A 25469-nucleotide genomic window follows, 5' to 3' on the forward strand; every position below is an offset into this window, starting at 1 on the left:
ATTACTGTTGTTATTGTTATTGATTATTAGTATTACTGTTGTTATTGTTATTGATTATTAGTATTATTGTTATTATTATTATTGATTATTAGTATTACTGTTGTTATTATTATTGTCTTGATTATTATTCACAAATTATAGTGGAATGGTATTAGAGGAGAGAAAGAGAGAGAGAGAGAGAAAAATCAACCGCGAGAGAGAGAGAGACCCTTTATATTAAATTGAAAGACAGAGACTGACAGAGGCCGAGAGTTTTATTACATTTTTTATTAAACCTTTATTTAACTAGTCAAATCAGTTAAGAAAAAAATATTATTTATAATGACGGCACTACTGGGGAACAGTAGGGGGAACAGTAGGTTAACTGCCTTGTTCAGGGGCAGAACGACAGATTTTTACCTTGTCAGCTCAGGGATTCAATCCAGCAACCTTTCAGTTACTGGCCCAACGCTCTAACCACTAGACTACCTGCTGGTTACTAGTCCAACACTCTAACCACTAGACTACCTGCTGGTTACTAGTCCAACGCTCTAACCACTAGACTACCTGCTGGTTACTAGTCCAACACTCTAACCACTAGACTACCTGCTGGTTACTAGTCCAACACTCTAACCACTAGACTACCTGCTGGTTACTAGTCCAACACTCTAACCACTAGGCTACCTGCTGGTTACTGGCCCAACACTCTAACCACTAGGCTACCTGCTGGTTACTGGCCCAATGCTCTATCCACTAGGCTACCTGCTGGTTACTGGCCCAATGCTCTATCCACTAGGCTACATGCTGGTTACTGGTCCAACGCTCTAACCACTAGGCTACCTGCTGGTTACTGGACAAATGCTCTATCCACTAAGCTACCTGCTGGTTACTGGCCCAATGCTCTATCCACTAGGCTACCTGCTGGTTACTGGCCCAACGCTCTAACCACTAGGCTACTTGCTGGTTAGTGGCCCAACGCTGTAACCACTAGGCTACCTGCTGGTTACTGGCCCAACGCTCTAACCACTAGTCTACCTGCTGGTTAGTGGCCCAACGCTCTAACCACTAGGCTACCTGCTGGTTACTAGTCCAACACTCTAACCACTAGTCTACCTGCTGGTTACTAGTCCAACACTCTAACCACTAGTCTACCTGCTGGTTACTAGTCCAACGCTCTAACCACTAGACTACCTACTGGTTACTAGTCCAACACTCTAACCACTAGGCTACCTGCTGGTTACTAGCCCAACACTCTAACCACTAGGCTACCTGCTGGTTACTAGTCCAACACTCTAACCACTAGACTACCTGCTGGTTACTAGTCCAACACTCTAACCACTAGGCTACCTACTGGTTACTAGTCCAACACTCTAACCACTAGGCTACCTGCTGGTTACTAGTCCAACACTCTAACCACTAGACTACCTGCTGGTTACTGGCCCAACGCTCTAACCACTAAGCTACCTGCCGGTTACTAGTCCAACGCTCTAACCACTAGGCTACCTGCTGGTTACTGACCCAATGCTCTAACCACTAGGCTACCTGCTGGTTACTAGCCCAACACTCTAACCACTAGACTACCTGCTGGTTACTGGCCCAACGCTCTAACCACTAAGCTACCTGCCGGTTACTAGTCCAACGCTCTAACCACTAGGCTACCTGCTGGTTACTGACCCAATGCTCTAACCACTAGGCTACCTGCTGGTTATTGGCCCAATGCTCTAACCACTAGGCTACCTGCTGGTTACTGGCCCAAAGCTCTAACCATTAGGCTACCTGCTGGTTACTAGTCCAACGCTCTAACCACTAGGCTACCTGCCGTCCCTCCACTCTAACCACTAGACTACCTGCCTCCCCTCCACTCTAACCACTAGTCTACCTGCCGTCCCTCCACTCTAACCACTAGTCTACCTGCTGAGAGAGTAGAGGCAACACCACTACCGTTATCTGACACACTTCTGTCTTTCGATTTCTTCTCTTAAACCGTTAAATATCAACACCAATCAAATGTAGAAAACGTGCAAACAGTCCACACGGCTGACAATATGTTTTCATGGGATTTCTTCAACATTGTAAAACTCACACTCTAAATAAACAAATGAAGACATCCAACCTTCCATCCACTGTTAAACACTGTGATTTACGCACACAAAATCAACCATGTTGACCATTTTCCCAACAAGTCAGACAATAGTTGAAGCATATCAAATCTACTCTGCTATTAAAATCAGCTATCAGAACAGAAATATCGTCTACCAAATCAAAACAAATAGCTATTTCAGTAACCACATCAGTCACGTAAATCTCAACTTTGAAAGAAAAAAAACAAATGCAAATTTAACGACTTTTTGACCACTTTTCACAACAATACTAGCAAAGCCTCTGACAATTACAAAATCAAACCATCTAATCTCCTTGGTAATCGTCCGTGTCCACACACATCACCGGGCCGGCAGTGACGGACGGATCACTGACTGATCCTGCTGCATTCTTAGCCGCGACTCTGAATTCGTAAACCACACACTCGTTCAGCTCGGTCACAGTGTAGTGTGTGTCAGAAACGTTGGTTAAGTTGGCCTTCGTCCACCGGTCTCTTTCGCCCTCTTTCTTCTCAACCAGGTATCCCGTTACCTTGCTACCACCATCGTAAGTAGGCTTCAGCCATTCAAGTCTGACGGAAGACTTTCTGATGTGAGTGATCCGCACGTTGGTTGGAGGCTCTGCAACAAACAACAACAACAACAAAGACTTAGAGGTTCAGATACAGTTGTTAATATATAGTTTAAAGGAAGTACACAGTGATATTGGAAAAAAAAATGAAATTAAAGCAAGTGTAACGTGAGGTTTTAATAATAAACAGATATAACTCAAACCTGCTGACTACGCCACACTGTGATGGACAACCACTAGGTGATAGAGAAATGTGATGGACAACCACTCGGTGATAGAGAAATGTGATGGACAACCACTAGGTGATAGAGAAATGTGATGGACAACCACTAGGTGATAGAGAAATGTGATGGACAACCACTAGGTGATAGAGAAATGTGATGGACAACCACTAGGTGATAGAGAAATGTGATGGACAACCACTCGGTGATAGAGAAATGTGATGGACAACCACTAGGTGATAGAGAAATGTGATGGACAACCACTAGGTGATAGAGAAATGTGATGGACCAACCACTAGGTGATAGAGAAATGTGATGGACCAACCACTAGGTGATAGAGAAATGTGATGGACCAACTACTAGGTGATAGAGAAATGTGATGGACCAACCACTAGGTGATAGAGAAATGTGATGGACCAACTACTAGGTGATATAGAAATGTGATGGACAACCACTAGGTGATAGAGAAATGTGATGGACCAACCACTCGGTGATAGAGAAATATGATGGACAACTACTAGGTTATATAGAAATGTGATGGACCAACCACTCGTGATATAGAAATATGATGGACAACTACTAGGTGATATAGAAATGTGATGGACCAACCACTCGGTGATAGAGAAATGTGATGGACAACTACTAGGTGATATAGAAATGTGATGGACAACCACTAGGTGATAGAGAAATGTGATGGACCAACCACTAGGTGATAGAGAAATGTGATGGACTAACCACTCGGTGATAAAGAAATGTGATGGACCAACCACTAGGTGATAGAGAAATGTGATGGACCAACCACTAGGCGATAGAGAAATGTAATGGACCAACCACTAGGTGATAGAGAAATGTGATGGACCAACCACTAGGTGATAGAGAAATGTGATGGACCAACCACTAGGTGATAAAGAAATGTGATGGACCAACCACTAGGTGATAGAGAAATGTGACGGACCAACCACTACTGAAAGTAACGAAAGTCGCCTTTACCACAAGCATCAACGGCCAGTACAGCGTCTGAGATCTTGCTAAGGGGACTGCATCCAGCTGCGTTTTCCGCAGCCACCTTGAACTCATAGATGAGACCAGCAACGATGACGTTCGTCACTTTGAAGTGTGTGGCACGGATAACGGTTTTGTTAACCGTCTGCCACAGGATGCTGTTCTTGTCCTTCATCTGAAGATGGTATCCGACGACTGGCCTTCCTCCATTCCAGGTCGGCTCCGTCCAGGCGACGGTGACGCTTTCTCTGGTTACAGACGTAACGGTAGGGGGTGACGGAGATTCAGGGACGGCTATAGACGAAAGCAAATAACATTTAGCGTTAATCGGTATGTTTACAGTGTCTTTTACCCTGTACAATAACACGTTGCCAGGTATTCTTTATCAGTTCAAGGGGTGGCATAGTACAACGCCCCCTAGTGGTCTGTCACAATAACACGTTCTCAGGTATTCTTTATCAGTTCAAGGGGTGGCATAGTACAACGCCCCCTAGTGGTCTGTCACAATAACACGTTGCCAGGTATTCTTTATCAGTTCAAGGGGTGGCATAGTACAACGCCCCCTAGTGGTCTGTCACAATAACACGTTCTCAGGTATTCTTTATCAGTTCAAGGGGTGGCATAGTACAGCGCCCCCTAGTGGTCTGTCACAATAACACGTTCTCAGGTATTCTTTATCAGTTCAAGGGGTGGAATAGTACAGCGCCCCCTAGTGGTCTGTCACAATAACACGTTCTCAGGTATTCTTTATCAGTTCAAGGGGTGGCATAGTACAACGCCCCCTAGTGGTCTGTCACAATAACACGTTGCCAGGTATTCTTTATCAGTTCAAGGGGTGGCATAGTACAGCGCCCCCTAGTGGTCTGTCACAATAACACGTTCTCAGGTATTCTTTATCAGTTCAAGGGGTGGCATAGTACAACGCCCCCTAGTGGTCTGTCACAATAACACGTTGCCAGGTATTCTTTATCAGTTCAAGGGGTGGCATAGTACAACGCCCCCTAGTGGTCTGTCACAATAACACGTTGCCAGGTATTCTTTATCAGTTCAAGGGGTGGCATAGTACAGCGCCCCCTAGTGGTCTGTCACAATAACACGTTCTCAGGTATTCTTTATCAGTTCAAGGGGTGGCATAGTACAGCGCCCCCTAGTGGTCTGTCACAATAACACGTTCTCAGGTATTCTTTATCAGTTCAAGGGGTGGCATAGTACAGCGCCCCCTAGTGGTCTGTCACAATAACACGTTCTCAGGTATTCTTTATCAGTTCAAGGGGTGGCATAGTACAGCGCCCCCTAGTGGTCTGTCACAATAACACGTTCTCAGGTATTCTTTATCAGTTCAAGGGGTGGCATAGTACAGCGCCCCCTAGTGGTCTGTCACAAGTATATATGTTACATATACATTTTTTTTTTACTTTACCTTTATTTAACTTGGCAAGTCAGTTAAGAACAAATTCTTATTTACAACGACGGCCTACTGGGGGAACAGTGGGTTAACTGCCTTGTTCAGGGGCAGAACGACAGATTTGTACTTTGTCAGCTCGGAGGATTCGATCTTGCAACCTTTCGGTTACTAGTCCAACGCTCTAACCACTAGGCTACCCTGCCGCCACATGTATATGTATGTATATATATACAATACAAACATAAATACAAAGATAAAACATGCATAGAGTAGTATAAAACTTACTGTAGTTGAGATCCACTCTGACGGTTGCAGAGTCGATGTACTCACTGATGCCGTAGCGATTTTCAGCCCTGATTCTGAACTGGTACTCCAGTCCTGTTATGAGCTTCATGATTTTCATTGTGCATTTCACAACGACCGAGGAGACTTCGGTCCAGTCGGCGTTTGTCGTTTCTCGTTTGGTTATTATGTAGTTTGTGACGGGGCTTCCGCCGTCATACCGAGGAGGAAGCCACGTCAGACTCACACTGTCCTCGGTCACCTCAGACATTCCAATAGGACCAACTGGGGCGCTGGGTCTATCCAGGACCACGATGGTCACAAAAGACCTGGAGGCTCCGCTGGTGTTGGAGGCACATATGTCGTACCTTCCTGAATCAGTAGCAGTGCTCTCACGAAGACTGATGATAAGATATTCAGGAGTTACTTCAGAGTTGAATCTCATCGTTGACTTCAACACGACATCGTCCTTTGAAAGAGATATTTTTGGCGCAGGTTTCCCAGTAAGTGGGATCTGGCATTTTAGGTTTGATCCTGCTCTGACGTAGACCATATTGTCAGGGAACTTGTTCATGTTCATTTCAGGAGGTTCTGTTGAAAGATAGATGAAGACTTGTTGAAGATATCAGATCAAAATTAAACAATCTACAATCTACACGAACAAGAATTTGTTTTCCAGAATGTAGTAAACGATCTGTCTTGGTTATGAATGTAGGAAACGATCTGTCTTGGTTATGAATGTAGGAAACGATCTGTCTTGGTTATGAATGTAGTAAACTATCTGTCTTGGTTATGAATGTAGGAAACGATCTGTCTTGGTTATGAATGTAGTAAACTATCTGTCTTGGTTATGAATGTAGGAAACGATCTGTCTTGGTTATGAATGTGGTAAACTTCCTATCGTTGGATTATGAATGTAGGAAACCATCTATCTTGGTTTATGCTCAGCAATTCTCTACCCTTAGTAACTGTACATGTAGGTTTGGGCAACAACTCACCAAGTTGCCCTTTAACTAACACAGGGAGAGCCATTTCTGTAGGGTCACTGAATCCAGCGTGGTTTTCAGCACGAACTCTGAAAAAGTATTGAGTAGCTTCCTTCAGGTCGTACACCACGAAGTGGACGGTCTTGGTGACACCACACTTCACCCATTTATCCTGACCGTTCTCGAGAGCATCGACTCGATAACTGGTGATTCTGCTCCCTCCGTCATTCTCGGGCTTAATCCATGACAAGGACACGCTTTCCTTGGTGATCTCGGTGACTTCGATGGTTTGTGGTGGGCTGGGTTTTTCTGAAATCAAGAAGGAATTTTTTTTTTAAAAACTGTGGTTTAAAAAGAAAAATAAATAAATGAAAAATATATATTGGGAACGCTTACATTTGGATTATCAGTTCTGGCATACCTGTAATCATTGCTCCGTATTTGGTCTCAGCTGGCAAGCCGGTTCCATACTGGTTTTCACCAGTGACTCTGAAGTAGTACACACCTCCCTCTTGTAGATCTGACACTCTGTAGGTCAGACGAGGACATGAATCTGTGACTCTGGTCCATCCCTTGTTGTTCACCTCACGAATATCAACAAGGTAGTTGGTGACAGCAGCACCACCTTCGTTCTCTGGGGTATCCCAGGCAACTGTTGCAGAGCTCTTGGTAACATCCTTGACAGCAACACGGCACGGTGGACCAGGAGAGTCAAGTACCCTGACATTCAACGTACACGTGACTTTTCCAGCAACGTTTTGTAAAGTCACTGTGTATTTTCCAGAGTCGTCTCTTGTTGCTTGTTCCACCGTGATAGACGTGACGGTATCAGTGGTATGAATACTGGCCCTCACTCTCAGGTCAACATCTGCCTTGTCCCACATAACGTTAGGAACAGGTTTGCCGCTGAACGGCACAGTTAAGGTGAATGAACTGCCGTCCTTTACGAGAAGAGTCTTTCGCATCTCATTGCTGATATTAAACTGTGGTTCCTCTTCTCTGTCCTCAGCTGCTTGTGGATCAGTAGGAGGGCTTGGCTCACTGACACCAATCTTGTTGATGGATTTCACAACAAATATATATTCTGCACCAGGTGTCAAACCAACGACAGTGGATTCAGTGTTCTCTGTGTTTGAAACACTGACACACCAGTCCTCCTCATCCGTTCTCTTATATTCAACACAGTATCCTGTTATAGCAGCTCCCCCATCAAACAACGGCTTATTCCATGAAAGAGTTACAGAAGTCTTGGTTGAGTCAATGACTTTGGGTTTAGCTGGTGGGGACGGCAGGAATTGTGGATCCTCCGCTTTTGTCAGTTTGCAAGGAATACTTGGGGGACTCGAGCCTGCAACATTTTCTGCATAGACTCTGTACTCATACTCACATCCCTCACAGAGATTGGATGCCTTGACCCTAAGGTCATTCACAGGCTTTGTGTTCACCTGTACCCAGCGCGTTCCTAATTTCTCTCGTTTCTCAATAACGTAGCCAGAAATGCTGCTTCCTCCATCGGACTCAGGTCTTCTCCAGCAGATTGTCATTGTCTCACTTGTTATGCTGGTGACTTCAACATCTGTCGGTGCAGCAGGGACAGTGAATGGATCTGTGGCCTTGGTTGGCTCACTCTCCAAGGCTTCACCTTCTCCATATTCATTCACTGCCTTTACTCTGAAGATGTATTCCCTTCCTTTACGCAGTCCGGTGACCTTGCATGTTGTAGCCTTCGTGTCTTCATATACTGAAGTCCAGGTGACACGACTGGTTTCACATTTCTCAACTGTATAGCGCAGAATTTCCGCACCACCGTTTTCTTGAGGTGGTCCCCAGGTCAAAGTGCATTTCTCTGCGGTCAGACCAGTCACATGCAATGGCCCAGAGGACGGTCCAGGGCGGTCAAGAACCTTACAGTTTACAGTCAGGGACCTTGTACCGGCAATGTTCTGCACTGTTACAGTGTACTGACCCGAGTCTCTTCGGATAGTGTCTTTGACTAGTAATGTGGTGGTAGTGTGTGTTGAAGTGATCTCTATTCTTGCCTTGATCTCAATCCTTTCACCATCTTTTGACCAGGAAATGACTGGACGTGGGCGCCCAGAAATATCTGCATCGATTCTCAGAACATCTCCGGCTTTGACAACGACTAATTTCTTATACTTGTTATCCAAGACAATGCGAGGTAGAACAACGTTATCCTTGACTGTGACGGCACCTGTGCATTGCGACGGCTCACTGAGTACTCCAGCAGAGTTCTTTGCAATAACACGGAAGTCATATTGAATGTCCTCCGTAAGGCCTTCAATGTCATAGCAAGTATCCTGGAGATTGGTGAAATTGCACTTCAGCCAACAACCATCTGGAAGCTCCCTGTGATCAACAATGTAGCCAGTCACCTTGGCTCCACCATCATTCTCTGGCTTGGACCAAGTCAGAGAAATTGAAGATCTTGTGATGTCTGTGACTGTAAGGTTAGCAGGAGGATCACATGGATCTCTTGCAGCTATAGGCTCAGTGGCTTTGCTGTACGGTCCAACGCCAGCAATATTCTCAGCAGCAACACGGAATTCATACTGCAAGCTTTCTTCAACCCCATTCACTTTAAATTCTGTTTCAGCAATGAGACGTCCTCTGTTAGTCTTTGTCCAGCGAATACTGCTATAGTCCTTCATTTCCAGGTGATAACCGATGATTGGACTTCCACCGTCACTGGCTGGTTCATTCCATGTAACCAACATGAAGGACTTTGTAGCCTGGGCAACATGGAGGGTAGTGGGAGGGCCAGGTGTCTCGAAGGGGTACTGTGCAACAACGGAAGCGGACTCCACAGCATGGCTCATGCCGAAACGGTTTTCAGCTGCAATTCGGAACTGATATTCAGTGCCTTGTGTCAAACGAGGAACCTTAATAGACGTTCTGGCAACTGTGGATGAAACAGTCTTCCATGTTGTAGTGGTAGTATCTCTCTTCTCTACTACGTAGTTGCTGATTGGACATCCTCCATCGTAGAGTGGGGGATCCCAAGACAGTGAAATATAGTCAGCGTTGACTTCATCTACTTTGATTGCACCAGGTGGGCCAGGTTTATCCAAGATGACCACAGCTATTATGGCTGATTTTCTACCAACTGTGTTGGTTAAGGTGATCTCATAGTTCCCTGATTCCTCCCTGGTTGTGTTTCTGATAGTGATTAGTGATGAGTTATTAGATGTTAGAAAGCTGACCCTGGTTGTCTCCTTCAACTCAGCACCATCTTTCTTCCATGAAATCTCAGGTTCAGGTCTACCCTTGAACGGAACATCAATCTTCAGGTCGTCTCCTGCCTTGACACTGTATGAGTTGCTCATTAGATCTATGATGGGTTCTATTGTGTCGTCCTTTACTGGCTTGGCCAATGGCATCGGGTCACTCTTGTCTGTAATCATTGCTCCGTATTTGGTCTCAGCTGGCAAGCCGGTTCCATACTGGTTTTCACCAGTGACTCTGAAGTAGTACACACCTCCCTCTTGTAGATCTGACACTCTGTAGGTCAGACGAGGACATGAATCTGTGACTCTGGTCCATCCCTTGTTGTTCACCTCACGAATATCAACAAGGTAGTTGGTGACAGCAGCACCACCTTCGTTTTCTGGGGTATCCCAGGCAACTGTTGCAGAGCTCTTGGTAACATCCTTGACAGCAACACGGCACGGTGGACCAGGAGAGTCAAGAACCCTGACATTTAACGTACATGTGACTTTTCCAGCAACGTTTTGTAAAGTCACTGTATATTTTCCAGAGTCGTCTCTTGTTGCTTGTTCCACCGTGATAGACGTGACGGTATCAGTGGTATGAATACTGGCCCTCACTCTCAGGTCAACATCTGCCTTGTCCCACATAACGTTAGGAACAGGTTTGCCGCTGAACGGCACAGTTAAGGTGAATGAACTGCCGTCCTTTACAAGAAGAGTCTTTCTCATCTCATTGCTGATATTAAACTGTGGTTCCTCTTCTCGGTCCTCAGCTGCTTGTGGATCAGAAGGAGGGCTTGGCTCACTGACACCAATCTTGTTGATGGATTTCACAACAAATATATATTCTGCACCAGATGTCAAACCAACGACAGTGAATTCAGTGTTCTCTGTGTTTGAAACACTGACACACCAGTCCTCCTCATCCGTTCTCTTATATTCAACACAGTATCCTGTTACGGCAGCTCCCCCATCAAACAACGGCTTATTCCATGAAAGAGTTACAGAAGTCTTGGTTGAGTCAATGACTTTGGGTTTAGCTGGTGGGGACGGCAGGAATTGTGGATCCTCCGCTTTTGTCAGTTTGCAAGGAATACTTGGGGGACTCGAGCCTGCAACATTTTCTGCATAGACTCTGTACTCATACTCACATCCCTCACAGAGATTGGATGCCTTGACCCTAAGGTCATTCACAGGCTTTGTGTTCACCTGTACCCAGCGCGTTCCTGATTTCTCTCGTTTCTCAATAACGTAGCCAGAAATGCTGCTTCCTCCATCGGACTCAGGTCTTCTCCAGCAGATTGTCATTGTCTCACTTGTTATGCTGGTGACTTCAACATCTGTCGGTGCAGCAGGGACAGTGAATGGATCTGTGGCCTTGGTTGGCTCACTCTCCAAGGCTTCTCCTTCTCCATATTCATTCACTGCCTTTACTCTGAAGATGTATTCCCTTCCTTTACGCAGTCCGGTGACCTTGCATGTTGTAGCCTTCGTGTCTTCATATACTGAAGTCCAGGTGACACGACTGGTTTCACATTTCTCAACTATATAGCGCAGAATTTCCGCACCACCGTTTTCTTGAGGTGGTCCCCAGGTCAAAGTGCATTTCTCTGCGGTCAGACCAGTCACATGCAATGGCCCAGAGGACGATCCAGGGCGGTCAAGAACCTTACAGTTTACAGACAGGGACCTTGTACCAGCAATGTTCTGCACTGTTACAGTGTACTGACCCGAGTCTCTTCGGATAGTGTCTCTGACTAGTAATGTGGTGGTAGTGTGTGTTGAAGTGATCTCTATTCTTGCCTTGATCTCAATCCTTTCACCATCTTTTGACCAGGAAATGACTGGACGTGGGCACCCAGAAATATCTGCATCAATTCTCAGAACATCTCCGGCTTTGACAACGACTAATTTCTTATACTTGTTATCCAAGACAATGCGAGGTAGAACAACGTTATCCTTGACTGTGACGGCACCTGTGCATTGCGACGGCTCACTGAGTACTCCAGCAGAGTTCTTTGCAATAACACGGAAGTCATATTGAATGTCCTCCGTAAGGCCTTCAATGTCATAGCAAGTATCCTGGAGATTGGTGAAATTGCACTTCAGCCAACAACCATCTGGAAGCTCCCTGCGATCAACAATGTAGCCAGTCACCTTGGCTCCACCGTCATTCTCTGGCTTGGACCAAGTCAGAGAAATTGAAGATCTTGTGATGTCTGTGACTGTAAGGTTAGCAGGAGGATCACATGGATCTCTTGCAGCTATAGGCTCAGTGGCTTTGCTGTACGGTCCAACGCCAGCAATATTCTCAGCAGCAACACGGAATTCATACTGCAAGCTTTCTTCAACCCCATTCACTTTAAATTCTGTTTCAGCAATGAGACGTCCTCTGTTAGTCTTTGTCCAGCGAATACTGCTATAGTCCTTCATTTCCAGGTGATAACCGATGATTGGACTTCCACCGTCACTGGCTGGTTCATTCCATGTAACCAACATGAAGGACTTTGTAGCCTGGGCAACATGGAGGGTAGTGGGAGGGCCAGGTGTCTCGAAGGGGTACTGTGCAACAACTGAAGCTGACTCCACAGCATGGCTCATTCCGTAACGGTTTTCAGCTGCAATTCGGAACTGATATTCAGTGCCTTGTGTCAAACGAGGAACCTTAATAGACGTTCTGGCAACTGTGGATGAAACAGTCTTCCATGTTGTAGTGGTAGTATCTCTCTTCTCTACTACGTAGTTGCTGATTGGACATCCACCATCGTAGAGTGGGGGATCCCAAGACAGTGAAATATAGTCAGCGTTGACTTCATCTACCTTGATTGCACCAGGTGGGCCAGGTTTATCCAAGATGACCACAGCTATTATCGCTGATTTTCTACCAACTGTGTTGGTTAAGGTGATCTCATAGTTCCCTGATTCCTCCCTGGTTGTGTTTCTGATAGTGATTAGTGATGAGTTATTAGATGTTAGAAAGCTAACCCTGGTTGTCTCCTTCAATTCAACACCATATTTGTTCCATGAAACCTCAGGTTCAGGTCTGCCTCTAAATGGAACATTGATCTTCAGGTCGTCTCCTGCCTTGACACTGAATGTGTTACACATCAGATCTATGATGGGTTCCACTGTGTCGTCGTTTACTACGACAGCCTCTGCCAGTAGCTTAGGTTCACTCTTGCCTGTTTCATTGACTGCACTAATCCTAAATGAATATTGCTCACCTGCTAAGAGTCCATCAATAGTCGATCTCAATCCCCGTATCTCAGTACACACAGTCCATTTGTCATCGCTCTTGGCTTGCATTTCCACTACGTAGCATTTGATTCTGCTACCACCGTCGTCGTCAGGCTTTTGCCATGACAGACTCACACTGTCGTGAGTAACATGTACAACAGTGACTTTACCAGGAGGCAAAGGAGCTTGGGATACCTTGATTGGTTCTGGTGTTTCCGCTGGCAAACCCACACCGAGCTCATTAGCAGCTCGTACACGGAAGTAATAAAGTCCCCCTTCTATGAGGTTGTCAATCTTCATTCTATTTCTTCCACAGTTCTCTGAAACACTGGTAAAGGCCCGTCTTTGAGCTTCTCTCTTCTCCACAATGTAATGTGTGATCTTAGCTCCGCCGTCAATCAGTGGAGGCTCCCAGGACAGTGATACAGAATCTCTAGTAATGTCCTTGACTTCAAAGTGCTCAGGGGCACTTGGTGAATCCAACACTGTGACATTAATGAAAGCAGACTTCATACCGCTGACGTTCTCAAGAGTCAACGCATACTTGCCAGTGTCAAGTCCGTTGACGGTGTGGATGACAAGGACTGTGTAGGTGCTTGTGACCTCAATGTGTGCACGCTCAGTAAGAGGACCTTCCATCTTGGACCACTTGACTACAGGTTGAGGTTTTCCTTTGAATGGGACAAACAGACGCAGTGTTGTACACGCCCGAACTGACACCATTTTCCTAAGGTCTGAATCTAGTTCAATCTCAGGTGCCTCAAGTCTTTCAGATGTAACTACAGTCCCTGGTACATCCGCTGGTTCCCCAACTCCTTCCGTGTTAATCGCACAGACGCGGAAGTTGTATTCTCCGTTTTCCTTCAGTGTTTTCACAGTGAAGTGTGTTTCTTCAACACCAGTTGGCGGTGTACAGGTCGTCCACTCTTCCTGCGTTACTTCCTTCATCTCAACAACATATCCTTTGATGGCTGCTCCTCCATCATAAATGGGTTTTGTCCATGAGATGGACACGGTTGTGGTTGACTGGTCCGTCACCCCAGGGTTGTAAGGAGGACCTGGTGGATATAAGGGGTCACAAGCTTTGATATATCCTGTTGGTTCACTTGGCACTCCCACACCAGCAGAATTCTCAGCAGATACTCTGAACTCGTAGGAATGCCCCTCGGCGAGTCCGGTGCACCTGAACCGAATATCGTTAAGTCTTCTCTTGTTACACTTTGTCCATCTAACACCGTCTTTATGGCGTTTTTCAACGATATAGCCATCTATTTCTGAGCCGCCATCGTTTTCTGGACGATTCCATGTAAGGACCATTGAGTCGCTTGTTATAGCACTTGCTTCAGGCGTGGAAGGAGAGCTGGGAGGCTTGAAAGGACAACATGCAGTAACCGGGTCTGATTCAAGAGGTTCACCAGTGCCAAACCTATTCACCGCTTTCACTCTGAAGATGTACTCAGTGCCGGGTACAAGTTTAGTCACTTTGTAGCTGACTGCTTGGGTTTCCGGTTGGACTACAGTCCATGACAGGCGGTTGGTTACCCTCTTTTCAATGATATAATGGGTGACACTGGCACCGCCATCTTGTAACGGATGACTCCAGTGAAGCGTGGCTTTCTCTGCAGTCACACCAGTTATCTTCAATGGCCCATCAGGCGGACCAGGTCTATCAAGAACCTTAACGTTGACAGGTATATCTTTCTTTCCGGCCACATTGCTGAGACTCAGGACGAACTGTCCGCCGTCCACTCTGACGCAATCTAGAACTGTTAGAACTGTACGTTCAAACGTTTTTACGACCTCCGTTCTCGGGGCGGTTTTATCAATTTCTTTTCCGTCTTTTAACCACTTGACTCTGGGTAGTGGCGTCCCCAGGATATCCGCTCGGATAACAAATGTTTCACCAGCACGGACGATGATGCCATCCTTAAACTTGGGATCCATCGATGCTGTTGGTGCCTCGATTTCCATGGTGGCTCTGGTCACTGTTGACACAAACGGAATACCAGGTGCAAAAGGTTCACTAAGAGAGAGAGAGAGCAGGTGGGAGAAACTTTATTTAACTGGGCAAGTCAGTTAAGAACAAATTCTTATTTACAATGACAATCTAGGAACAGTGGGTTAACTGCCTTGTTCAGGGGCAGAACGACAGATTTTTTTACCTTGTCAGCTCGGGGATTTGATCTTTCAACCTTTCGGTTACTAGTCCAACGCTCTAACCACTAGGCTACCCTGCCGCCCCTCCACTCTAACCACTAGGCTACCCTGCCGCCCCTCCACTCTAACCACTAGGCTACCCTGCCGCCCCTCCACTCTAACCACTAGGCTACCCTGCCGCCCCTCCACTCTAACCACTAGGCTACCCTGCTGCCCCTCCACTCTAACCACTAGGCTACCCTGCCGCCCCTCCACTCTAACCACTAGGCTACCCTGCCGCCCCTCCACTCTAACCACTAGGCTACCCTGCTGCCCCTCCACTCTAACCACTAGTCTACCTGCCTCCCCTCCACTCTAACCACTAGGCTACCCTGCCGCCCCTCCACTCTAACCACTAGTCTACCTGCCTCCCCTCCACTCTAACCACTAGGCTACCCTGCCTCCCCTCCACTCCACTCTAACCACTAGCCTACCCTGCCACCCCATATTGATTGATTATCTTCATTCAATTGAAGGCTTATATGTTTTGGAGTTCCCCTTGGCTCCTTATCAATTGAAGTGGTGGCGTAGTCTAGCACCACCTAGTGGTCTGTCACACAGAAATATTCTATAATGTTGAGATATGTTATTGGATTGATTTACAAGGGTTTTACAGGTGAATATGGCAATATTCCCACATGGGTCGACCACTTCTGTCCAATCATATTAGCCAAACTAAACACTCCCTCTTATACTTGTATTAAAACTATACTTTTATGGTCTGTTGTTCACAGGAATGTACTGAACAGGAAGGAGAGAGGGAGGAGAGAGAGAGATTTGTAATAAAAAAGCTGGAATCTATGCTTCCCAACGTGATTTGAAAAGGATTTGTTTGGCTAAAAAGAGTACAATGTTTTAGTTGAAGGCTACTTTAAGAATCTGTGTCTGTGTGAATCTGTGTCTGTGCTGCACAACGTGGATGATCCAAGATGATGCTACCACACGTAAGATGTGGAGATCACACATGGCAGGCTATTTACATGCACAACTGTGTTATTATATGATATATCAAGAGCAATTTTGTATATTTAAGTATTTAAACAAATAATTGAACTAATTTTTTTATTTTTTTAACTCATGTCAACTGTTGGAATTTTTACGTCTCTTCCCCGAAACAGGTCATTAGCAATGAACGAATTCATTGTGTGAACTCACGACATATTTTTTCCTTCTTCATATGACATAAATAACACTAGCTAAATGCAAATATAGTTCATCCCATTGGTTGTTCAACCTTTCACTCAAGCAGTTTATTGCGTCACCCATCCTCACCGCCGAAGCTCATTGGCTGGGCTGGTAGATGCCCCTATATGGTCAAAACGATTTCGCAATACTTGGAGCAGCAACAAAAACATACACAAGACTTCATCAACTAACTTATTTGGTCAACGAAAAATACGGACATTTACTCCCAACTTGTTATACTTTTGACGACACCTAAAACAAAAAGCAGACAAGGTAACGTCGTGGATTTGGTATGTTTTTTTCCCCAAGTCATCTTCTATGGGGGGGAAAAAGGGTAATAGCTAGCTAGGCTAAATGGACTCCACAAACTGTACGGCATATTCGTGCTAATTTAGACACCAACTGTGGCCAGGTATGCTTAAAATAAAAGTTTAGTTTACTAAACAGCGGTGTGATGAACTATGTTAAAAGTATATAGTGACGTGGCGTTCAAAGTGTGTGTTTTTTGACGTTAGGTGAGGTTATTTTCGGTTGTAAGGAAATGCTAGCTAGCTGTTAGCCAGTTGTCTAGTTAGCCAAGCTCCACGCCTCCTGCTATTGCCAAATCTCTCTATATAGGCTCTTTGTTTGTCTATTTCCATACACATTCTAATTAGTTAACTAGTTAGTTTCACGTCAAAACGTTGTGTGTTAGTGTTTTTTTAGTGAATTCACCGGTACAATTATTATTTTTTAACCCAAAACGTCTGGGTTTGTGTTGCTTACCACTGCATGGCTACGGAGTTCCTCTCCGGTGGCACAAAGCAGATCTGCCATGTACGGAGGGAGGGATGCGATGATGCAATCACCGGCAACACTACCGTTAACTAGCAGACAGCTGAACTGACCGACGGGGAGAGAGAGATGTCACAGACACACAACTCCCTGTGTGACCTTATCAGACTAACATTTAACTATGATTTTTTCACTTTCCCTCAGGGAGAATAACATGCTGGTGATGATAGATGCATGTTTTTGGTGGGTGAATTCCCTCAAGGAGAATAACATATGTTTGTGATGACAGATAAATGTTGGGTGAATTAATGCAAATTAGGGGAGGGGCTTAAACCAGACCAGCACTTTGTCTCAGATCTGTTTACACAACAACAACAAAAAATCCGTCAATATGAAATGCGCAATATTATTTAGCTACATATTCTAGATATGTTTTTGCATCAATGTAGCTTGTTTTCATAAATCCCCCATCGTGTGTTTTACAATAAACGTGATCTCTGGTGGGTCAGACTGTGAACATACATGGGACTGTAGATCTGTCTTCATACTATGGGCACCAATAGTTCCAGTGATTGGATTTTCCCTCACTGGTTATTTCGAAAAAATCACGATTTCACAGATGGATAGAATATTTAGAATTTCTGATTGGGGGGGAGGCATTTGACCCGTAGACTTGTCCTTAACTTGTAAATAGAGAGGGTGGAGTTCCTCGGTTTAGCATCTCTTCTTATAACCCATGTGGACCCAGATCTTAATTTATTTATGGTGAAATCAAGATTACTAGAAAGGATATGGGGCTCCGAGTAGCGCAGCATCTCAGTGCTAGAGGCATCAACTGCAGCCACTGGTTCGATTCCAGGCTGTATCACAACCGGCCATGATTGGGAGACTGTATGGCCCGGGTGGGCCGTCATTGTAAATAATAATTTGTTCTTAACTGACTTGCCTAGTTAAATGTAACAATAAAAAATTGTGCTACTGATGTTGAGTCCTGCTATTTCCCTGACTACCCTTGACTCAAGTAGTTCTGACTAAATGTGCCCGTTTCCATGACTACCCTGACTCAATTAGTTCCGACTAATTAGTTCCGATAGTCTAGAATGTTGTCACCTGTTTGTAGCCTATTTTAATAATGAATCCCCTATCAACACGTGTTTCTTACCTTTTTTTTCTCTTCTCTGGGAAAGACTAACATGTTTCCGTTGTCCTTCCAGACTCCAGAAACTCCAGTCTGCAGGAGTGCGTGCAGACACCCATTCATCCAGAGTGCCACCCAACCAGCACGCCAGTCATAGCAGACGGACAGTGAGGCGAGCGGTCAGCAGATCCGAACCAAATGAGCAAGAGGTCGCAGCAGACGATAAACACGGAGCAGAACAGGGGGACTGTTAGTGTGATCCAGGGCCAGGCTAGTGGAGCAACAACAACATCAAGACCACCAGGAGGAAGCTTACAGCTGGTACCCCAGCTAGTCCCTGCGACCCCAGCCGGAGGAGGAGGCAAGGCCAAGATGAAGAAGACGTCGGGGGACAAGGACAGTGACGAGTACCGTCAGCGGCGGGAACGGAACAACCTGGCGGTGAAGAAGAGCAGGATGAGATCCAAGCAGAAGGCCCAGGACACGCAGCAACGTGTCAACGAGCTGAAAGAGGAGAACGAGAGGCTGGAGGCCAAGATCAAGCTGCTCAGCAAAGAGCTGTCTGTCCTCAAGGACCTCTTCCTGGAACACGCCCACAACCTGGCCGACAACGTCCAAGCGCCTGGCGCGGAGGGGGCCAGCCCCGCCCACAACAACAACAACAACAACAATGGGGCGTGTAACAACAACAACAACAGCAGCCAGTGAGAAGAGGGCAGGGACATGAAATATGATACCTCGTGGTTGAGTGCTTCCCAAATGGCACCCTATTTCCCCATAGGGCCCTGGTCTAAAGTAGTGCACTATGAAGGGAATAGGGTGCCATTTTGAGTCAACCAGGGTGATGGTAAATAGACAGCTCGCCACTGCTTCTTAACCATACTGGAGTTTCTGCCTCTCGCTCCTCCCAGAGATGATATATACTGGCAGAGAGATTTCACTGTTGTCTTCTTTGTGCGTTCAGATTGGTTCACAATTATTTTTTTTTTAAGAGTTTTTGTCCACTTTTTAATTTTTTTTTTTAACAATTTGGAGACATTTCTAAAGAGACCCTGTTGTGTTGAGTCACACGATAAACTATTCACTAGTTAAGATGATGATGTGGGTGAGGGGGGAAAGTATATATTTTTATTATTTTGGTTTCTTGTTCCTTTTAAGAGAATGTTTGGTGAACTAGCTACCATTTTTGTCTGGCGTTGTAGTATTGTCAGTACATTCACTAGTTAAGATGATGTGAGGGGGGGGAAAGTATATATTTTATTATTTTGGTTTGTAGTATTGTCAGTACATTCACTACGGTTGAAGTTAGTCAGAATGATGCCTGTTTTTTTCATTTTTTGGGATGCATCTGTTGGCTTCAGATATGCACACGTTGTACATTTTTATTTTTTAAATATATATATATAATTTTTTTGTGTCCTAATCGAATGGCTTTACTTCTGCTTTGAGCTGTTTTGGGTAGAAGAGGACTGTAAATATCAAGAGTCAAATACAAAGAGGTGAGATGAGATTGGACCCAAAGCCTAACTTAAGATCAGCTTAAACCTTCTTCTTCTCTTGTTTTTTTTTGTTGTTGCTCAAGACGTGTTGTTGACGTCAGCTTTTCATAATCTCGAGTTTCAGGCCTGTGTGAGATCGAGTCATTCACTGTGTTCATTTACCCATAGTTCCAACAGGCCTCAGACCAGCCCTTTCAGTCAGAGACCCAGATAGACAGAGGTGGCGTCTCAAACAGCGCCCTGTTCCCTAGACGGTGCACTAGTTTCGACCCCCTATGTGGCGCTGGTCAAAAAAAAATAAGGTACAAATGTAGTTCGCTAAATAAGGAATTAGGATGCCATTTGGGATACAGACCGGGGGGGGGACAGAGGTGTGTTCGCAGTTAAGGAGTGTCCCAGCCCAGACTAGACAGCCCAGACTATCATGCAACCTCCGTGGGATTAAACTCCAGACGTTTCGCACGGCGTCACAGGCCGCTGCTAATTCAAAGTTAAGCCTTTCTCCAAACCAACCCTAAAACCTGGAGAGAAAGACAGAACAACAGGACAATGAGCCATTCTGTCTGCTTGGGCGTTGGGGATGCTAAATCACCTCCTAATTGGCCCCGGCTAGCTAGAACAGAGCGAGGCACGTTGGCTCCCGCCTCCAGTGGTGTCAGGCTCAGTCAGAGTCTCAGTCAGAGTCTCAGTCAGAGTCTCAGTCAGAGTCTCAGTCAGAGGCTCAGTCAGAGGCTCAGTCAGAGTCTCAGTCAGAGTCTCAGTCAGAGGCTCAGTCAGAGGCTCAGTCAGAGGCTATCAGAATGTGTAGAAAGAAAGGCAGACACCTGATTTTTTTTTGTTGTGTGTTTTGTTTCTGTTGTCAGACTTGAGTTATTATCTGTAGGATTGTCTCCTCTGAAACAACGGCATATTCTGATGTGATGATGAGGATGAAGATGATGATGTGGATGCGTATTTGGCCAGAGGAGTCGACGTTGTCCGTTGAGTGTCTGTGATTTATAGGATGCGTCCCCAATGGCACCCTGTCCCCGATTTTTTATTTTTTTATAGTGCACTACTTTTTTGAGTAGAGCCTTGTCAACAGGCACTATATAACTATATCTAGGGTGTCTCTTGGAGTGCTGTTGTAGCCGTCTGTACCTCAGGCTACCAGCCACACCAAACAGGGCCTTTTTCTTTCTCAGACCTCTGAAACATCTTTTCAATTGCTTGTTTTGTTTTGTAATCTTTGTTTTTCTTACAACTTGTATTTTTTAAAAAGCAGCATGATGGAAGTGGTTTGCATGGGGGGGGGGGCACTGCTCATGGGGGGGGGGGGGGGCACTGCTCATGGGGGGGGGGGGGCACTGCTCAAATATGTCTTTTTATTTTGCACTACAGCAAAGAGAAACAATAGCAAATATGGGCATATTGAAAACCATTCTCTTCAACATGTTGTTCTGTGTTGTTGAACAGAAGATCTAAAATTGAAAATAATGTCTGAAATTCAATAGAAAAAATATTTTGTAAAAAAAAAATGTGACAAATTTGATAAATATTTCCATGAATATTTGTTTTTTGGTTTGAATGTTGCTGGGCAGCATTTTCTCTTAGCTAGACTTGCTCTCTTTTTTTTATAAGATTATATTGGGGTAACGTGCATTTGTAAATTAAAAATTGAGTACAAACTTTCAACCAAGCATTTTGTTTTTGTGTGTGTAATCAATGTTTTATGGGAATTGTAAACACACACTAGGCTGCATCTCAATTGAATTTATATATACAGTGCCTTGCGAAAGTATTCGGGCCCCCTTGAACTTTGCGACCTTTTGCCACATTTCAGGCTTCAAACATAAAGATATAAAACTGTATTTTTTTTGTGAAGAATCAACAACAAGTGGGACACAATCATGAAGTGGAACGACATTTATTGGATATTTCAAACTTTTTTAACAAATCAAAAACTGAAAAAATTGGGCGTGCAAAATTATTCAGCCCCTTTACTTTCAGTGCAGCAAAATCTCTCCAGAAGTTCAGTGAGGATCTCTGAATGATCCAATGTTGACCTAAATGACTAATGATGATAAATACAATCCACTTTCTGGACGGATGGTCAGGGCTAGAACATAATGAAATAAATCATTAGTGGAAATGAACCGCAAGAAGAAGCCCAAACTAATAATATTTGACTAAAACATAATCATTTCAAAACATTGGTTACATTTGTATAAAAAAGTATTCACCCCCCCCCCCCCTTGGCATTTTTACTATTTTGTTGCCTTACCTTACCTCACATTTAAATAGATTTACAACCTAAAATGTAAATAGATTAGATTTTATTGGGTGGGGGGGGGTTGTATCCTTTGATTTACACAACATGCACTTTGAAGATGAAAAATGTTATTTCTATTGTAAAACAAACAAACAAACAAGTGTACATAACCATTATACTAACTACTATGCTAGTCAATGCTTTGTGGAGCCACCTTTTGCAGCAAATACAGCTGCAAGTCTCTTGGGGTGTGTTTCTAAAAGTTTGGCACATCGAGCCACTGGGATTTCTGCCCATTCTTCAAGGCCAAACTGCTCCAGCTCCTCCAAGTTGGATGGGTTCCGCTGGTGTGCAGCAATCTTTAAGTCATACCACAGATTCTCAATTGGATTGAGGTCTGGGCTTTGACTAGGCCATTCCAAGACATAGTACAGTTACCCCTTAAACCACTCGAGAGTTGCTTTAGCAGTATGCTTAGGGTCATTGTCCTGCTGGAAGGTGAACCTCTGTCCCACTCTCAAATCTCTGGAAGACTGAAACAGGTTTCCCTCAAGAATTTCCCTGTATTTAACGCCATCCATCATTCCTTCAATTCTGACCAGTTTCCCCAGTCCCTGCCAATGAAAAACATCCCCACAGCATGATGCTGCCACCACCAAGCTGGGGATGGTGTTCTCAAGGTGATGAGAGGTGTTGGGTTTGTGCCAGACATAGCATTTTCATTGATGGCCAAAAAGCTACATTTTAGTCTCAACTGACCAGAGTGCCTTCTTCCATATGTTTTGGAAGCCTTTTGGCAAACACCAAATATAATTGCTTATTTTTATCTTTAAGCAATGCCTTATTTTCTGGCCAGTCTTCCATAAAGCCCAGCTCTGTGGAGTGTACGGCTTAAAGTGGTCCTATGGACAGACACTCCAATCTCTGCTGTGGAGCTCTGCAACTCCTTCAGGGTTATCATTGGTCTCTTTGTTGCCTCTCTGATTGATGCCTTCCTTGCCTGGTCCGTGAGTTTTGGTGGGCGGCCGTCTCTTGGCAGGTTTGTTGTGGTGCCATATTCTTTACATTTTTTAATAATGGATTTAATGGTGCTCAGTGGGATGTGCAAAGTTTCTGATATTTTTTTATAACCCAACCCTGATCTGTACTTCTCCACAACGTTGTCCCTGACCTGTTTGGAGAGCTCCTTGGTCTTCATGGTGTCATTTGCTTGGTGGTGCCCCTTGCTTAGTGGTGTTGCAGACTCTGGGGCCTTTCAGAATAGGTGTATATATACTGAGATCATGTGACAGATCATGTGACACTTAGATTGCACACAGGTGGACTTTATTTAACTAATTATGTGACTTCTGAAGGTAATTGGTTGCACCAGATGTTATTTAGGGGGGAGGGGGAATTAAGTAATTAATTAAGTTATAACAACATATTTTTTCTTCACCAATTTGGACTATTTTGTGTTTGTCCGTTACATGAAATCCAAATAAAAATCCATTTTAATTACAGGTTGTAATGCAGCTTAATAGGAAAAACGCCAAGGGGGATGAATACTTTTACAAGGCACTTCATGATCACATCTCTTTATTATACACGGGAACAGATTTACAATATTTAAATCACTTGGAGCTGATTGGCTGGTGTTTTTAGTAATAAATTAATTATTTTAGTCTTTTACATCCAACAAGGTTTTTTTTGTGTTTTTTTTTGCTCAGAGACCTTGGGGGGGGATCCCAGTTGGAATAGAGGTTGATTTCAGTGCGGACGGTCTGTCTGAGTGATATGGATGGTCATTCTACAGATCTAGATATAAAGGATTGAACTACATGTCTCTTCACATAAGATCTACTGGTTCAGTAGCTCAGCTTCTAGACTATCTATGATCCATTTAATGGACTGTCTGATTCCAAACAATTACAAAGCAGGAAATGGATGAGAAATGACGGATAAACCTGGTTACCAACCTGGTTACCAACCTGGTTACCAACCTGGTTACCAATATGACCATGCCCCCCCCCAAACACAGAACAAGGTGTTCAACTGGACTCATCACACACTCAAATGACACCCTATTCCCAAATAGTGCACTACTTTAGACCAGAGCACAATGGGTCTCCCTATGTGCTTTGGTCAAAAGTAGTGCACTAAATATAGAGAATAGGGTGCCATAGGGCCCTGGTCTAAAGTAGTGCACTATATAGGGATAAAGGGTGCCATTTGGTACTTATCGAGGGGGACTTGGTTATCTAACTCAGTCCTGACTCACTGTTCTAACCAGAGCTCAGTAAACAGCTCTGTATGGAGAGGGGAGCAAGCCAGCTTTGTTCAGTGAGGCCTTTGATTGGCTAGCTCGTCATTCTGTCACTAGGTGAGCACAGTGCCAAGTTCTATTTCTGTTTGGCTTGCTCTGAAGGCTGAGTCAATGAACACAGCTTATTTAAAGACCTGTGCAAACAACCAGAGAGAGAGAGAACAGGGTGGAGCCACCACTCGGGGCATGGGGAGGGACAATAGTACATCACCTACCTTTAACAGCCTCGACACAAAGCAAACATTCATTGCAGTGGTTCACCTCTCAGTCATCTACCTCACTCTGTATCTCTTCGTGGTGATGCCCTGTCAAGATCTACTTGCCAATAATCACCCTCCCCCCGCCCTCTCTCTCGGTGCCCCTCCCTCCCTCTCGGTGCCCCTACCCCCTCCCTAAACTTATAAATCATGTTTAAGGAATGGAGGACAAATCTTTATCGCTCAGTCAAGATAATGAGTTGAATCATTGACGCAGTGCTATTCAGACCTGAGATATGGTTCAATACTGTCTACTACAACAGTAGAGAGTCTGCCTGCCTGCAGCCGTTCAGTTGGGAAGGTCTTCTCTCCATGTTCCTGCTCAGAGGGACAATGTGTATCTTCCATTTAGAGATGTAGACTGAGATGTGTATGAACATCTACACAGATCTGATAATGGGGTCAGTCCGCTGTGGCCAGTGTGCTGACATTGGTGGGTAGGTAGCAGGTAGACTAGTGGTAGGAGTGGGGGGACGGCAGGTAGACTAGTGGTTAGAGTGGAGGGGTGGCAGGTAGTCTAGTGGTTAGAGTGTAGGGGAAGCAGGTAGACTAGTGGTTAGAGTGGAGGGAAGGCAGGTAGCCTAGTGGTTAGAGTGGAGGGAAGGCAGGTAGACTAGTGGTTAGAGTGGAGGGGAGGCAGGTAGACTAGTGGTTAGATTGGAGGGGCGGCAGGTATCCTAGTGGTTAGAGCGTTGGACTTGTAACTGAAAGGTTGCAAGATCTAATTCCCTGAGTTGACAAGGTAAAAAATCTGTCGTTCTGCCCCTGAACAAGGCAGTTTACCCACCGTTCCCCTGAACAAGGCAGTTAACCCACTGTTCCCCTGAACAAGGCTGTTAACCCACTGTTCCCCAG

The 25469-nt window shown here is 44.9% G+C and overlaps 2 protein-coding genes across 4 annotated transcripts; one reads left to right on the top strand and one right to left on the bottom strand.

Annotated features, from left to right (window-relative positions):
• Positions 1-1769: 1769 nt before the first annotated feature.
• On the bottom strand, positions 1770-17362 carry LOC110506223 (titin-like). The gene is made up of 6 exons (XM_036964368.1): positions 17156-17362; positions 6967-15032; positions 6558-6854; positions 5563-6150; positions 3861-4166; positions 1770-2699 (listed from the first exon to the last, which is right to left on the bottom strand). The coding sequence occupies exons 1-6, from the start codon at positions 17161-17163 to the stop codon at positions 2386-2388; spliced, it is 9579 nt and encodes a 3192-aa protein (XP_036820263.1). The 5' UTR covers positions 17164-17362; the 3' UTR covers positions 1770-2385.
• Positions 16507-21090, top strand: LOC110507004 (CCAAT/enhancer-binding protein gamma). Of its 3 annotated transcripts, XM_036964370.1 has the most exons (3): positions 16509-16680; positions 18379-19050; positions 19122-21090. In XM_036964370.1, the coding sequence occupies exon 2, from the start codon at positions 18501-18503 to the stop codon at positions 19008-19010; it is 510 nt and encodes a 169-aa protein (XP_036820265.1). In that variant the 5' UTR covers positions 16509-16680; positions 18379-18500; the 3' UTR covers positions 19011-19050; positions 19122-21090. The 3 variants fall into 3 exon arrangements, with proteins under 3 accessions (XP_036820266.1, XP_036820265.1, XP_036820264.1); XM_036964371.1 differs by having other exon boundaries at positions 16507-16663; positions 18379-21090; XM_036964369.1 differs by having other exon boundaries at positions 18379-21090.
• Positions 21091-25469: the final 4379 nt, after the last annotated feature.

The sequence above is a fragment of the Oncorhynchus mykiss genome, chromosome 26 (genome assembly GCF_013265735.2).
Source record: "Oncorhynchus mykiss isolate Arlee chromosome 26, USDA_OmykA_1.1, whole genome shotgun sequence".
In the NCBI taxonomy this organism is placed as follows: Eukaryota; Metazoa; Chordata; class Actinopteri; order Salmoniformes; family Salmonidae; genus Oncorhynchus; species Oncorhynchus mykiss.